General features: G+C 38.4%; 1 protein-coding gene across 2 annotated transcripts in view; it reads right to left on the bottom strand.

The window, feature by feature from the left end:
* Window positions 1–14,321, bottom strand: part of LOC137971086 (serine/threonine-protein kinase SMG1-like) — a 66,823-nt gene that overhangs the window by 47,638 nt on the left and 4,864 nt on the right. For both annotated transcript variants that reach the window (XM_068817810.1, XM_068817811.1), the window contains exons 5-16: window positions 13,351–13,432; window positions 10,962–11,009; window positions 7,768–7,816; window positions 7,453–7,529; window positions 6,942–7,014; window positions 6,206–6,303; window positions 3,800–3,888; window positions 3,623–3,707; window positions 3,347–3,419; window positions 2,422–2,573; window positions 559–660; window positions 406–482 (exon numbers count right to left, since the gene is read on the bottom strand). In XM_068817810.1, coding sequence (XP_068673911.1) covers window positions 406–482; window positions 559–660; window positions 2,422–2,573; window positions 3,347–3,419; window positions 3,623–3,707; window positions 3,800–3,888; window positions 6,206–6,303; window positions 6,942–7,014; window positions 7,453–7,529; window positions 7,768–7,816; window positions 10,962–11,009; window positions 13,351–13,432 — 1,005 coding nt within the window. The remainder of the gene's footprint in view (window positions 1–405; window positions 483–558; window positions 661–2,421; window positions 2,574–3,346; window positions 3,420–3,622; window positions 3,708–3,799; window positions 3,889–6,205; window positions 6,304–6,941; window positions 7,015–7,452; window positions 7,530–7,767; window positions 7,817–10,961; window positions 11,010–13,350; window positions 13,433–14,321) is intronic.

Raw genomic sequence — 14,321 nt, 5'->3', positions numbered from 1 at the left:
TTTTGTTCCAATTTATTCAAGAATGACTGATCAATTATCCAGGATGGTTGGTAATCAACAAACAGCAACACTGAGACTAAAGGGCCTGAAAATATATTTCTAGTGCGGAAAAAAGGGACTGGGGATTTTTAAAAAAAGCGACAACTAACATTTTACGGTCACATTGCCATAAGGGGCTTTTTATTGAACAAAGTTATCATAGCGCTCTCGATTGCATCCACGGTTGATTGATATTTCATTTGCATGTGCCTAAGGCACCATGCCTTTTATAGTGCGTCTTCGTGTTTAAATTGATTTAGTGATCATTCATTTCTTAAAATTAATAACTTGCCTGCTTAAGACCTCAAGACCTGCTCAAGACCTTTTGGATAAATTGAATTACATTTTTAAAAGTTATGTATTTACTTGTAAGCAGTCTCCAATAGAGGAACATCATGAATTCCAAGGAAGCCTTGATAAATCTTCATCACTGATGACAATACCTATAAATTTTTTCATTTCAGATTAAAGCAATGTTTTTTCTTCTTCCATTAAATATTGATGTTGCATGATACTCACTGCTTCATCAGAAGAAAATCGCAATTTCATGACAGGTGAACAAGGCTCAAGGAGTCGTTGAATGAAAGTTGCAGGGATCGCAGTATTCACATGAGCAACTACCTGCAATGTCGACAGATAAGCTAAGTTTTGAGATGCTATATATGTAAATTATATATATTATTCTACAGTAGGATTGAATTTCATGAAGACAAGGATCATCCCCTAATTTACCATTTCTTACAATCAAATGTAAAAAGGTCAGAGCACCACAAGATGGACTGCATGTCCTCCTATATACTGGTAAACACTGTCAGAGTTTACGAGTGTTAAAATGTTGTGAGATTGCTACATGTATATCCAGCTGACCACCACCCCACAACCTCTATTGCAACTTCAATTAAAATCATACCATTTTAGTAACACATACACCACACAACAAAGCTTGAATGAAACTATGCACAACAACAAGGGGCACGTAAGCAATGACCAACAATACAGTTTCACTCTCAAAACCTACAGGAGTGTGGGTGGGGAAAAGGTCAGTAATGGTAGACCTTATGCTAACAAAACGCAACTGTCAACTTATTACAGTCGCTCAACCTATTCCAAAACAATTAATTTGTGGTGTGTGAGGAAAACATTTTCTACTATTTTGTAACATGCAGCCAATGGAAAACTCCTATTGAGAAAATGAATGCTGGGATGGCACAGTGGTGAGAGCACTTGCCTCCCACCAATGTGGTCCAGGTTCAATTCCCAGACTCGGCGTCATATGTGGGTTGAGTCTGTTGGTTCTCTACTCTTCACCAAGAGGTTTTTCTCCAGGTACTCTGGTTTTCTCCTCTCCTCAAAAACCAATATAAAGATTTGATTTGCGTTAATTTGTTGATTTCAATTTACATTGTTCCCAATAGACCAATTTTGATACATTAAAATTCAGTCCTAAACAAAATACATCATCTCGAGGATCTGGGGAATAATATTAGGATTAATATGAGTTTATTGCCCAGAGCCTCAAGATGATGCCTTTTGTTTCGACTGAATCTTAATATATCGAAATTGGTCTATTACAGCTCCAGTGCTAGGACGACTAGACACTTGATAAAGTTCCTTTCCTTTCCTTTTTTACATCAACAACATTCAACAAACTGACTGGTGCTTGGCAATTTATCAAACCAAGTGACACATTTCAAAATGCAACTGATGTTGTTGTATTGTTGTTGAAGGTGTAATGTGCCCATGAGAAGCACAGGAAACAAGTTGGCTGGCGATAAGAGAAAGGAATCAGAATCATCTGGAGTCCTAGGAAGGATTTGAAACTATGACCTCCATAACATTGGTTGGATGCTTTACCCATAGAGCTACTAAAACTCAAGGTCCTGAATTGACCATAGGGAGTTTAAGAAACTATAACGGCTATGGCAACCACAATGCCAAAAAGCAGTAATATTATTGGTTAAGAGAGGAAAAAATGATCGTGTTGCACATGCACATTTTTGTACATTTTTCTTCTGTACTTGTCAAAACAACAACGTAAAATGACCAGTTTTCAGGTTTTGACAAGAACATAGACAAACAACAGTGAATCTTCTCTCTCTTTGCTTCAAATCCTTGCCAATCTGGTTATAGATAATAATTATTTATTGAACAACATAAACAAGATGGAAATATCATGAAACACTAAGGATAGCTCAAACTTATAGCCCGAAGTGACATTTTAGTCGCCGTAGCCGTCCTGGTTTTTTATGAACTCCCCAATGTATCCCACTGGTCTCCAGGCTCTACAAAGTCATGCATACCATGTTCAAGTGGAACATGTTGTTCAGACAGATTCCAATCTAAGTGATGCAAGGGAGATAGCTTAAAAAACTGCTGCCTCACCTTCTGTATAAGCTGAAGAGCTGACATGATATGCGGATAAGTAACACAAGAGCTGCTCTGAAGTTGTTGAATCACAAATGATGCTGTTATTTCACAGCAACAGGAGAAATAAGGCTGCAGCCATGAACACATGGACTCTAAACAATGATTGGCTGAAATTAGAGTAAAACAAAATGTCAACCTTATTTTAAAATTGCATACATAAATACATGTAACAACAAGATATGCCATTTTATTATATAAACACCAATGAAATTCCAAGTGAGCTTTGGTGCGAAAACATGATATCTTCATACGTGAAGATAACATGCTATTTTCACATGTGAAAAGATCACTGTTTCTATGGTTACATATGAAAATCGCACCTTTTGATGCCTTTTGTGAAACGAATAAGTGTTTCATTGGTGTTTGTATAATAAATAGAATATTACATGCCGCTTGGAGATACAAAATTTCTCATCTTTTGTTAAAAAAAAAAGTCTCTGCTTAAGAGTCAGAAGGCTCATCAGGCCGGCGCTTATCTCCAGTTTCAGTAGCATGAAGCGACTAGGAGTATTTATACTCCCCCCTGGATGGGATGCTAGTCCATCGCAGGGTTACCCCCAGCATTACACCGGTACCCATTTATACACCTGGGTGGAGAGAGGCACTGTGAGAGTAAAGTGTCTAGCCCAAGAACACAACACAATGTCCCCGGCCAGGCCCCGAACCCAGACCACTCGATCCGGTGTCAAGCACACTAACCACGAGGCCACCGCACCTCCCACATCTTTTGTTGAACAAGTGAAATATTATTCAACAACCCAAGAGAAATTTCCTATCTTGGCGCGGCCATGTAGTGTCCTCTATTTAATGCCACTGCTGTCAGTGAAGAGATGTACATGTATGGCCAAGAATGCTTCATAACAATAATATCATTGCTTACCTGACACAAACAGTTTTTCGTAATAGTATGAATATCCAGACATATTAATGCACTGAATAATTCTTTGAATCAACTGAAAGTAAATTAAAAAATAATCTATTAATTAATTTTGTTTCAAGCAACAAACTAAGTTAACTTTAGACTTGCATCATTAAAATTCACATAAATTTTATTCATTGAACTTGTAGCTAATATTTATCTTCTAAAGATGAGCCTTCATAATAAATTTAAAAGATTTTCTTGGCTAACGAAATAGAGACGGTTGTCATCCTGTACCTCTGTCAAGTAAGGTGGAGTGATGGAGGGACTTCTGTTTGGTGAGAAACTTGGTCCTATTCCATTCACAACTGTTGTGAAAACCCTATAATGAAAAATGCAATGAGAATTAAAAAGCCATCATCCGTTTTTTTCTTAAGCTTAACATTGAGCTTCCTAATGTAAAGGCAGCAGTACCTGACAAGAGCAGTCAGCCTTGGAAGAGATACATATGGTAAAGGAATTTCTTCTGATGTTACAGCTTGGCTGGACAACATGCCTAACTCCTGCAGATACAATAAAAATAAACAAATTTTAAATACAGTTAATAGGGGTTTGCAGTGGGGACAGGCTCTTTTAGCCAGTAAAGTGCTACCCTACTGTGTACATATCAAACAGCCTCTAACAACTAAGTCCAGCTCCTGGCCTTCTTAGCCTTGTAGCACAACATCTACAGATAGGAAAAGGGATAAAGCCTGGTCACTGGAACCTATCACCTAGTTAAAACTAAAATCACCTAGGTAGGAAAAAAATTAACTGAAAACAAAAATTAACTGCAACATATCAGTGTCAGTGGCTAGCATTGGATATTTACCTCGCTGCTTCACGGCTTGGTAAATATCCACCGCTAGCCACCTCCACTTCGGTGAATAGTTCTTAAAATGTCAATGAACATGATGTCCATAATTTCACCTAACATCACCATCACTGATGACCTTTCCTTGGATATGTTGCAGTTAATTTTTGTTTTCAGTAATTTTTTTTTTTTTTCCTAGGTGATTTTTTTTAATTAGTTTTAACTAGGTGATATTTTTTGAACAAGGTAATTTTTTTAAACTAGGTAAATTGTTCAAAAACTGGGTAAAATTTTTCTCTCCGGTGCTATCAAAGACCAACAAATTTTAGTGATTAGGGTCAAAATATTTAATGCTCAGCATAGTGGATTTGGGTTACTGAGCACTCATTTTGAATGGTTAGCTTTCTTGTAAGATTAGGGACACTGCCCTTGTTTTGGGAATTAGGGAAAAACAAACACCAGCAATTGCTGTAAAGTATTTTTTTCCATTGCGAATAATCTTTAATATTTTCCTAAACTTTGAACCAATCAATAAATGAATAGTTAGTGGTGTGCTTCCTAAATGACAGGACTGTATCAAGTGGATAAGAGAGTGGGCAGCAGATCCAGAGATAGGGAGTTCAAGTTCAAGTTCCGGTGAGTAAAACGAAAAGTCTTGGAAGTACTAGATATCTGTGAGAATTGTTCTGGAGGGGGTGGGTATAAGGGGTATTTGAGGAGGGGGCTACCTGTGAAGGAAGGGTGGGATAAGATAGAGGCAATGGGGAAGATCAAGGAGGGGTACCGTAGGAGACGTAGAACCGAGAAAAGAATGTCTGGTTCTTGTTTAGAACCCCTAAAAAAACCAAGCACCTGTTTTTTAACTACACCCCAAAAATGGGAAAATCCCTTTTTTATACAGTTGATTAAAAAATTCCTAGTAAAAACAAACTTAGTTTTTAGAAAAAAATAACTGAAACAAAAAATTAACTGCATCAGATACAAAAATGGACAAGAGGATTAGCAACCAATGTAGGGAACATCCCTGAACACAATGGTGCAGGGTCCAAAATTGCGCCTTCCTGGTTGCCAATGCAACCAGAAATTGAGTACTTGGCCGACCAGAATTTCACAACTGGTCACACCAGTGGGCGACCTACCATTAAGTTCAGAGCCATTTGCAAACAGGTGTCTTACTTTTTATCCTGCAGATGTTTTTGAAATAAAAATGAAAGGAGTTTTCTCGTTGACTACATCCATAATTTTGCAAGCCATCACGTTTTTTTTTTGCGTTTTCTCATAAAATATGTATTGCGGGCGAAAAAACGATGACTCAGTAAAGAGATGCAAGGGACTGGTGCGAGCAATGTAGCACGGTAACAACATGGCCGCTTGTGTCCGACAGAACATGACTGGTGTTTCCGTGGCTGAAATTTTCAACAAACTAAGGGGCAGATGGATTTCTTTATTACATTCGAGGTCGGATACATTTTCTCTCCAAAATGTCTGCTTTCGAAAGCAAAAACCAATGCTTGACACATGCACAAGACGACACAGTAATTGCTTTCTGGTATCCATAAAAAAGTTCAAAACGTACATTTTTGAGGCGAGAATTTTTGGCGACCACAATTTGCCGGCGGCTACATAAAAATGTTAATTTCAAACCCTGTGATGGCCACATGTGCAGTGATGGCCACAACTCAACGGACATCCTCTGTGAGGGGGCTCGGTGCCCGTTGTCACCCTAGCTGTAATGCAACGATGTAAGGAAGAGAGACAATTAAGACCCTAGATATCAACATTGAAGCCTTTTGGGGACCTTGCAACTGGCTGCACTAGGTGGGATGCATCATGATGAATCAACATCCCCTTTGAGGCATTGAGTGTAGGTCCAGCCAGAGTTTAAGCCCAATGTATTACTACATGGTAGTTGGATGCTTGACCAACTGAGCCAGCAGGATGGGGCTAACGTTTGAGAGTGGAGCAAAACAATAATTAACATTTGAGAGTATACCTAAAAAGAAAGAAAATACAAATTACACCCTAACCTCAGCATAAGCTTCCATGTCTTCTAGAAACTGGCTCAACAATGTCAGAGAGAAGGCTAAGTCTGACACCCAGTAGTCATGCAGCTTCACCAAACATTCTGCAGCAAAAAAATATAATTTTACGAGTCCTTCTCACCACTTGCCACTTTGAGTTAAAATATATATATATATACTGACCTTACACCTATAATATAACAAAATCAAAGAAGATAGTATCAGGTGTCGTGATGCTGGCCTCACACTGAAATGTACCCAGCAAAATGTACACAACACTTTAGCACCAAGAATACATTAGAAATCCAGTAAAGAGAAGAAAACTCAATCTCACACAAGAAGTCTAAGCAACAGTGAAACATATCTTTAAGAGGCAATCTTGTCCAGTGAGGAAGTTAGGATGCTGGGTTTGCATGTAAGTGTAAAAAGTGAACATTCCTTCCTGTGCTTATCCATAGAATTCCCTAATTTAAATCAACCATTATGCTAATAACCAAATTGTTGCATCTGGTCTAGTTGAGTTTTTTAACCCTACACTTGAGTTCGTTAGAATTTCTGTTTCTTGTATTCAAGGCACCAAAGCTACAAGCTTTGAAAATTGTGTGTAAAGAAACTCTTTTCCTTTCTTTTACTCTTTGTTTGTAGCAAACCCCTGTGTAAGAGTAATAACATTAATGTTCAAGGCCAAAATAACAATAATAATATACGGACGCACACGCAGTATACAAACAAAAAAGCAAACCTGAAGTGTAGCTAGTAAGAGTATTCTGTTGTGAGGTGTCAATGTGCCATCCAACCAGAATATCAACAGTGTCCTAACAAAGGAATAATAAAGAATAGAAAGGAATCCTTTTATAAAAGCAAACAGGAAAGGAAATGAGAAGGAAATTTACCGGTACTTGGAGTCTAAGTCCACAAGTACTGTGGTGGTCAACTAGAAAGCCTTCGCTACTTTGACCACCACACACATTTTATAACCTGTACTGTAATTATTTTATCTTGTAACCATGTGTTGTGACTATACTTTTCTTTCTATGTTAATGTTATGTAAATAGTGTGAAATAAATGAACCAATGAACCAATACTGTCAAGGTTATGGCCATTTCAATTAATGTTGACAATTTAGCCCTCATTACATTACTTTGTAACATGACCTCTAACATTTGATTACTTGTTCATTAGCCAGGTTAATTAAAATGATGTCACTAATTGAAGAGGCATCAAGGCTTCTCAGCCAGTAACATAAGACATACCCTAAAATGGCCTGCAAATGCATGTGGATACTCTGTAGCAATGGGCATCATCACATTTAATGCTGCACGCAACAAGTCTGTGTGAAGAGGGACAAAAAATGGTTATCTTGAGGAATAAACCAAATAGTTGTCATTCCACATGAAACACTGCAGAGGATGTCATCTTGGACTCGCGTTCCATACAAGTTCATTAAGTGTTTGAAAGGAAAGATGTGAAAAATCATGAAAGCCGCACACATTCAATCAAAGGGGACAGCAAAAACAACCCTGCCATTTTTTGTGTAAAATAAAATTTAGCAATTAGCTGAACATTACCTGATGTGTCTACATTTTCCAGGATGTTCTGCAAACTACTCATAACATTCTGCAAGAACAAAACAAGGTTTAGGGACTTAGCAATGACTTTCCAATAGTGGGACATTCACCACCCTGCTAGCAGAACCTTTCTAATAACTCAATGAGAAAGGTCTCTGCAGAAATCATGTTAAGTCTTCATTGAGTATGCGCAAGCCATTGCTTGGAGACAGTTTCAAACCCAGGCCAAGTTTTGATCACACTCTAAGATGTTGATTTCCGTACTGAAGGCTTCGCCTTGTCAAAAATATGATGCACGCATTGCCTAAACTGGTTTGACCGGAGTGACTAGCCCAGAAACTTGGGCTGTGGCGACTTAAAAGACTTGACACGTTTTTGAACCACTGAAAATCTCACAGACAAATATTTCTAAATCTTGTAATAAACAAGTTATGTTGCCAAATGACTTATTGAAATAAAGAATATCATTGCTTTTTGGTTACAAAAAGTAGTCCTACTATGTGAAGGAAAAAGAAAAGGGTTTAGCTCTGAGGAAGGGCTAACGCTCAAAACGTCAGAGTGAGGACAACACAGCGAGCCAACAGGGTGAGCTATACGAGTCAACATGCAAGTCACAAAGCTAACCATTTTAAAATGGGTGCTTAGACTTAAGGTCTCTGTAAAGGAAAATGAGGTGTCCGCAGAAAAAATAAAAATAAAAACGCCGCTATTTTCTGAAGGGGGTCAAACTATGTATCATAGAAAAACTAACAGACTGAATTATTTGAACAATGTTTTAGTTTTTTGGTATTTAAGGACGTTCGAGCGAAAATTTTTCAACATTGATTTTTTTCTGAAACTTTTACCACTGTAAGATGATGAGTTTTGGAGAGAACATGCCCAGAAAAACACCCAAAATGTGACAAAATCGGGCTTCGTTAGCGAATAAGGCCACTGTCTGTAAACCCAAATATATTGCAATTAAATCTTTGAAGTGAAATCTTCTCTGCCAAATATTGTTTAAGTGGACTTGTTAACTGAATTTAGTCAACTGGTGAGGTTCCTTAAAGATCAAGTTCGCATTTAGCGACCACAGTTTCACGCGCCTTGCCGCCACAAGATGGCAGGATTTGATGTCCCGTGAGCATAAATCTTGAAATTTTTTTAACTTCCCACATTGATTTTTTGTTCATTTTTGGACAACGTGGAGATAATTGTAAATAAAATCCGTTTCTGGAAAGAAAAATTGGGGTCACCGAACGTCCAAGACCGTTAAATCCAGGCAAAGCTATAGCAATGGCCTTTGCCCTACCATTTCTCATTTTAATACTTAGCGCGCGCGCTCGTGTATGACGTGGCATGTGCATTTGCGTGCGCAGTAAGGATGCGCAGAAACAATTGGCACGAACCTCCTTACTATTGCCTTTTAGTTTGGAGGCATTAAACTCAGAACAACCAAGTCTGCTGCAGAACCTCCTGCCCCTTTGCTTTATTGCGAAAACAACCGCACTTTGTTGCATCTCAGTCACAGATGAATGTACTCAAATACAGTGTGAAGAATTTTTGAAATGTTACGAATTGCAGGAAATATCACGCATCAAATTTTAAAAAAAAAAGTGCCATAAAATCAGTCTCTGAAGACAAATGAAAAATTCCTCACACGGTATTTGAGGTACTTCAATCATCAAATAGAACTGAATATTTGGAAGCGATATCTTAAAACCCATCAGGACAGGAGGTCCAAGAAGTTGTCATTTTGGTGACAAAATAAAGCCCTAGAAAATAAAGATTAAAGATTTTCTGTGTTTTTCATGGTCTGCTGAAAAACTCCGCCCCCTAGTTGAAAGCCAATTATGCTGAGCCGATCAGGGTTCGGGCACGTGCTAAGCTGTCAATTGACACCCAATCCTTTCACATGTGATTGACATGATACATCAATCATTTTTCACACACAGATTATGGTGGGAAAAAAGAATAACGATTTTAGCTGTTTTAAAATTAATTTTTCAGAATTTTTCTTTTGGGAAAATACACTTCACAGCTCACCGATTTAAGATTTGCAAAAATAAGGAATTTGAGCGAGATCCCCAAATTTACCTTTACTGAGACCTTACTACTTGTTAATCAGCTCTAGAAATGGGTGCTTCAACTTTAAAGCAAAATTCACATGGAATGCTGATTGTTCAGCCCCAAAACATCAGCTTTAAAATTTGGTCAATTTACCATATCAACTCACTTGATAAACCCTTTTCTTTATTTCCCTTTCCCACTGACACAGCACCACAGCTTCTTTACAACCTAACCCCTTTATCCAACATGTGAAAGAATGCTTTACTTCCAATAATCATGAACCAATATTCTTAACCCAATGACCAAGGCAACAGCTGTTTTAGACTAAACTCTTCAAGTAAGTTACTCCAATCACTACAATGCATGAGAGTCCTTTACCTAGAATGCAGTGTCTGACACTTGCTACTAATGAAGACTGATCCTAACTCACAGTTACTGAAAGCTAACCATTTTAAAATGGGTGCATAGACCCTTTGCATAAATGACAATGTACATCCTAAGCCTCACATTCATGTGAAAAATCCTTTGTCTAGAAACATAAGTACGAGGCTAAGGATGTACAAAGTATTGTTATTCAAATTTAGGTGCCATTTATGCAAAGGGTCTATAGACTTAAATACTGTTTATCAGCGCTATTTGTAGATGGTCTGCAGAATGTGGCCGGCAGTTGTCATACAGCTCCTGTAACGCTAACTGTTTCAAATAAGACAGTGCATAACCCTAATCACTAAATAATATTGAAAGATTAATTTTTTTTCAAAATTTTTGAACCAGTACAGAATTTTTGAACCAATCCATTTTTTTAATAACACCACCCATTTCAACATACTTGGACATATTTCTGTCATCAAGTAGAACTCTTTATGGAGTATGCCATAAAATAAAAATAATTTTAAGATTATTATAGTAGATTGTTGTCTCTGGTGCTATCAATGACCAACAAATTTTAGTGATTAGGGTCAAATGCTCGGCTTGGTGATTTGAGTTAATTAATTAAGCACTTATTTTGAATGGTTAGCTTTCATGTAAGCTTAGGAACACTGTCCAAATTTTAGAAATTAGGGTTAAAACAGAGGGCAAAATTGGGCTACAACAGCTATTTCCATTGCAAAGCACAATACACCAAACAGATTTTTACAACATACCATCATGAAATCCCTGAAGTACTTGTTTTTAGTGTCCACTTGAATTGCCTTTGAATTTAAAGAAGGACTGGATGGTAAATCCTACATTGACTTGTCTGAGAATTATACTACAGTCAATATATGAAAATGCATCAGGTATTGCTTGGTGTAAAATTATTTACATTTGTAATCTTGGTGCATCCCAGGTGTAGCTTGGTGTAAAATTAGCTTTTGGTTTATTTTTGACTAAAGAGCTCTCGCCTATATATGAACTTGAGCACTATAATATTCTTGCGTTCGAGGAGAACGCATGCTAATCATGTCCGCTTAACAGCATGTCCCTCCTGTCTATTGATCGAGATGCCATACGGTATCAGCATTTCGATGCCATCTTGTTCTGGCACAAATGACCCAACCTCGTTTCCAGGGTCTCTCTTCTCTGCCTCCCTTGTCATTCAGAAAAGAGACCCTGGTTGTGGTTAGTCACGTGGCACCCAAAATCTGGGAGCTTTTCCAAATGTGTGTTAGGGGAGGGGCGGCAGTGTAGGCCTTGTCAGCGTGGCACACGTTTGATTTTGTGGCCAGACAACCACCAAACGTTTCTCAGCAAGGTGTTTTATGTACTGCACAAGGAATTTGATGTGAAAGGCAAAAAGTTGTTGTCTAATCAACGAAGAGAGCTATCACAATAAAATAAATGCTGTTCTTCATCACTTTGAAATCTCTTTTGAAGCTATTAAAAAATTTTTGTGTCATGTGCACTTTAAGCTTACATTTCAACACTTTGCGTAATATTTTTACTGCACACAGCTGGTTAGTGTTTAATGAGGTTAAACGAAGTTTAACCAAGTAAACAACTAGGAGCGACTGCAGCCTATTGGTCAGTGGTTTTACTATACTTGCGCATGCGTGGAATACCTCGTGCTTTAGGCTGTATCGCTTATTTATCAGTGTGGCGGGAAGCAGGAGCATTGTGTGTGGAGCGTTTAGCAGTTTTTGTTCCCTCCCTCCCTCCCCACCCTCTGCTTTCCACTGTGTATCAGTGTGACGGGTGCCTGTTCTTCTCGGGGGTGTGGGGGCTCATGGCTGGGTTGTCAGGTTTGCCAGCCATCGGTGCAGTCTCCATCTTGGAGCTGGCTGCCAATAGTGGAAGCTCCAGGATGTTTCGGGCACCCAACCTCCAAAGAGCGACGATGTTGTTTACAGTATTTTTTAGCACCAGTAAAATAAAAGAGACATTTAATCAAGCAAGCGTAGTGTGTGGTGTATTGTGTTATGACAGTGTGTGTTCTGTAGAAGCAACACTAATCAATTCTGTTTTTTTGTCGGTCACAAAAGTTCTTGTTTTTAGCTTGACCGCCTTAGTGAGAATCTCATGTGTGAATATAACCTTTACCTTTTTTAAACTTACATTGTATAGTAACCATTATTTATTTATAATAATTTTAAAAAATGCCTTGTCAAACAAATACGAGCTGCGGGATCAAAATATAGCCAAAACCCTACCCCAGTGGGAAAATGTTTGTCAAGGAGTGCCACGTGACCATCCACAACCAGGGTCTCTTTCCTCAACGACAAGGGAGGCAGAGAAGAGAGACCATGGAAACAAGGTTGCAAATAACCTTGATCTTCCTTGGATGGGTGACCATTTGGCAATACCAAAAGTTTTCATCAATGACGAAACAAATATCAAACACACCTCATTAATCTTTGATTACTGCCTGTTATTAATTTGGTTTCATGCCTGTCTGAGTCATTTTATCAATAACAGCATAATACTAAGAATACAGTAATTTTATTTAACACCAATTCAATCTTTTTAAAACTTTGGTTGGTACTGCAACAGTGTTTGAAATTAAAAAAATTCCAGGTTGTCCCAGTTTCAAAAGCTGGGCAACTAAAACCATAAATTTGGTTGCCATGATAAATGTTTGGTTGCACATTAGGAAACCCTCTGCGATTAAATGCACATGTGTTGAGATGCAATCACATGGCGTTGGAGCTTGAGTATCCCATACGAATGTAGTTCTTAGTGTGTGCCTGTGTTTTTTTGTGTGGAAGTCCAGGTTTAAGTTCTATAATTTTGTGATATTTTCTCTTGAATTTTCCTATCTGACTTTAGTTAATTTCTTGCGAAAGCCACAGATTTTCAAAACACGGGAAAATGCTCAACTGCGGCAAATTCATTATTATTAACTTCACACCACAATTGGACATTGATAATAGACAACCAATGAGCTTAGGAAATTCATTTTCAGTTTCTGGCTGGGTCACACGGTCCATTGTCTTTTCTTCGGGCAACCAACCTTTTCATTTTACCAAAATCTAGTTGCCTGGTAAACATTCTGGTCGTCCCAGACAACCAGACGACAGCTAATTTCAAGCACTGCTGTCACTCTTTGAAAATTACCTTTGAAAGTGCTGAAAGAAGCAAGATCTTGACTTCATCTGAACTGGAGGCCTCCAGTTTGCTAAAAATCCACTGGAAAAACCTAACCACAAATATTGTTATTAGTAGATAGCAATCATTTTTCGTAAGTTCAGGCTTCTACACTGTATAATATACATACTGCTCCCATTGTTCAACACATGAGCAAAGGAACAAGCTACATGTACTGTTTGAAGAGCAAGAACATCCTGATAAGGCACCCCTTCCACCAATGGTTTTCATTCCACCAACTTAGCAACATATAGCTCTATCTGGCATGTGTTCCCTGTTTGTCCCCTCCTTTGCTCTGATTTTTCTTTTGGCGGTTTGGTAATTTGGCAATGAACTTATATAGCGCATTTTCTATTTATATATTCAAATGCACTTTAAAAGCAATTGACCTATGGGTGAGATTGGACAACAGCATAATTATGCAGGCACTGCTGGTAGCCGCTATCAGTCCATTAGCTATCTCGCCCAACCCATGAATGAATGAATGAAAATAAGGCCCGACCACAACACCAGGAACTACATGGCCTACTCTTTGTGACAAGTGTGTGGGTTCTTTTACATCCCACAGAATTATGAAGGTTGAAGGTTGCGAGACAGGGCCTACGCTTTATATTCCTTATCCACAAAGACTTGAAAGTCAAACCATTTGCAGGTGTAATTACGAAGGCAGCACTTTCTCCCTAGTTATTTTCAGACCCTGAGTGTTGGTCCAGCCAGAGTCGAACTCATGACCTCCCGCATGGCAGCCCAATGATCAACCAACTGAGCCATAAGTATGGTTTTCTTGGCCACATTCAGGGTTTTCAATAAAAATTTTAGAAGGCAGCAAAAACCTGAGGAGCAGGTGGAGCATGGACAACATGCACCGAAGTAACACTTCCTGAGGACTGAAGGCACCATCTTGTAGGAGGGTCTGGGGGCATCCTCCCCCAGGAAGATTT

This window comes from Montipora foliosa, chromosome 9, assembly GCF_036669935.1.
Source record: "Montipora foliosa isolate CH-2021 chromosome 9, ASM3666993v2, whole genome shotgun sequence".
Taxonomy (NCBI): Eukaryota; Metazoa; Cnidaria; class Anthozoa; order Scleractinia; family Acroporidae; genus Montipora; species Montipora foliosa.
This window is presented reverse-complemented; position numbering and strand designations above follow the sequence as displayed.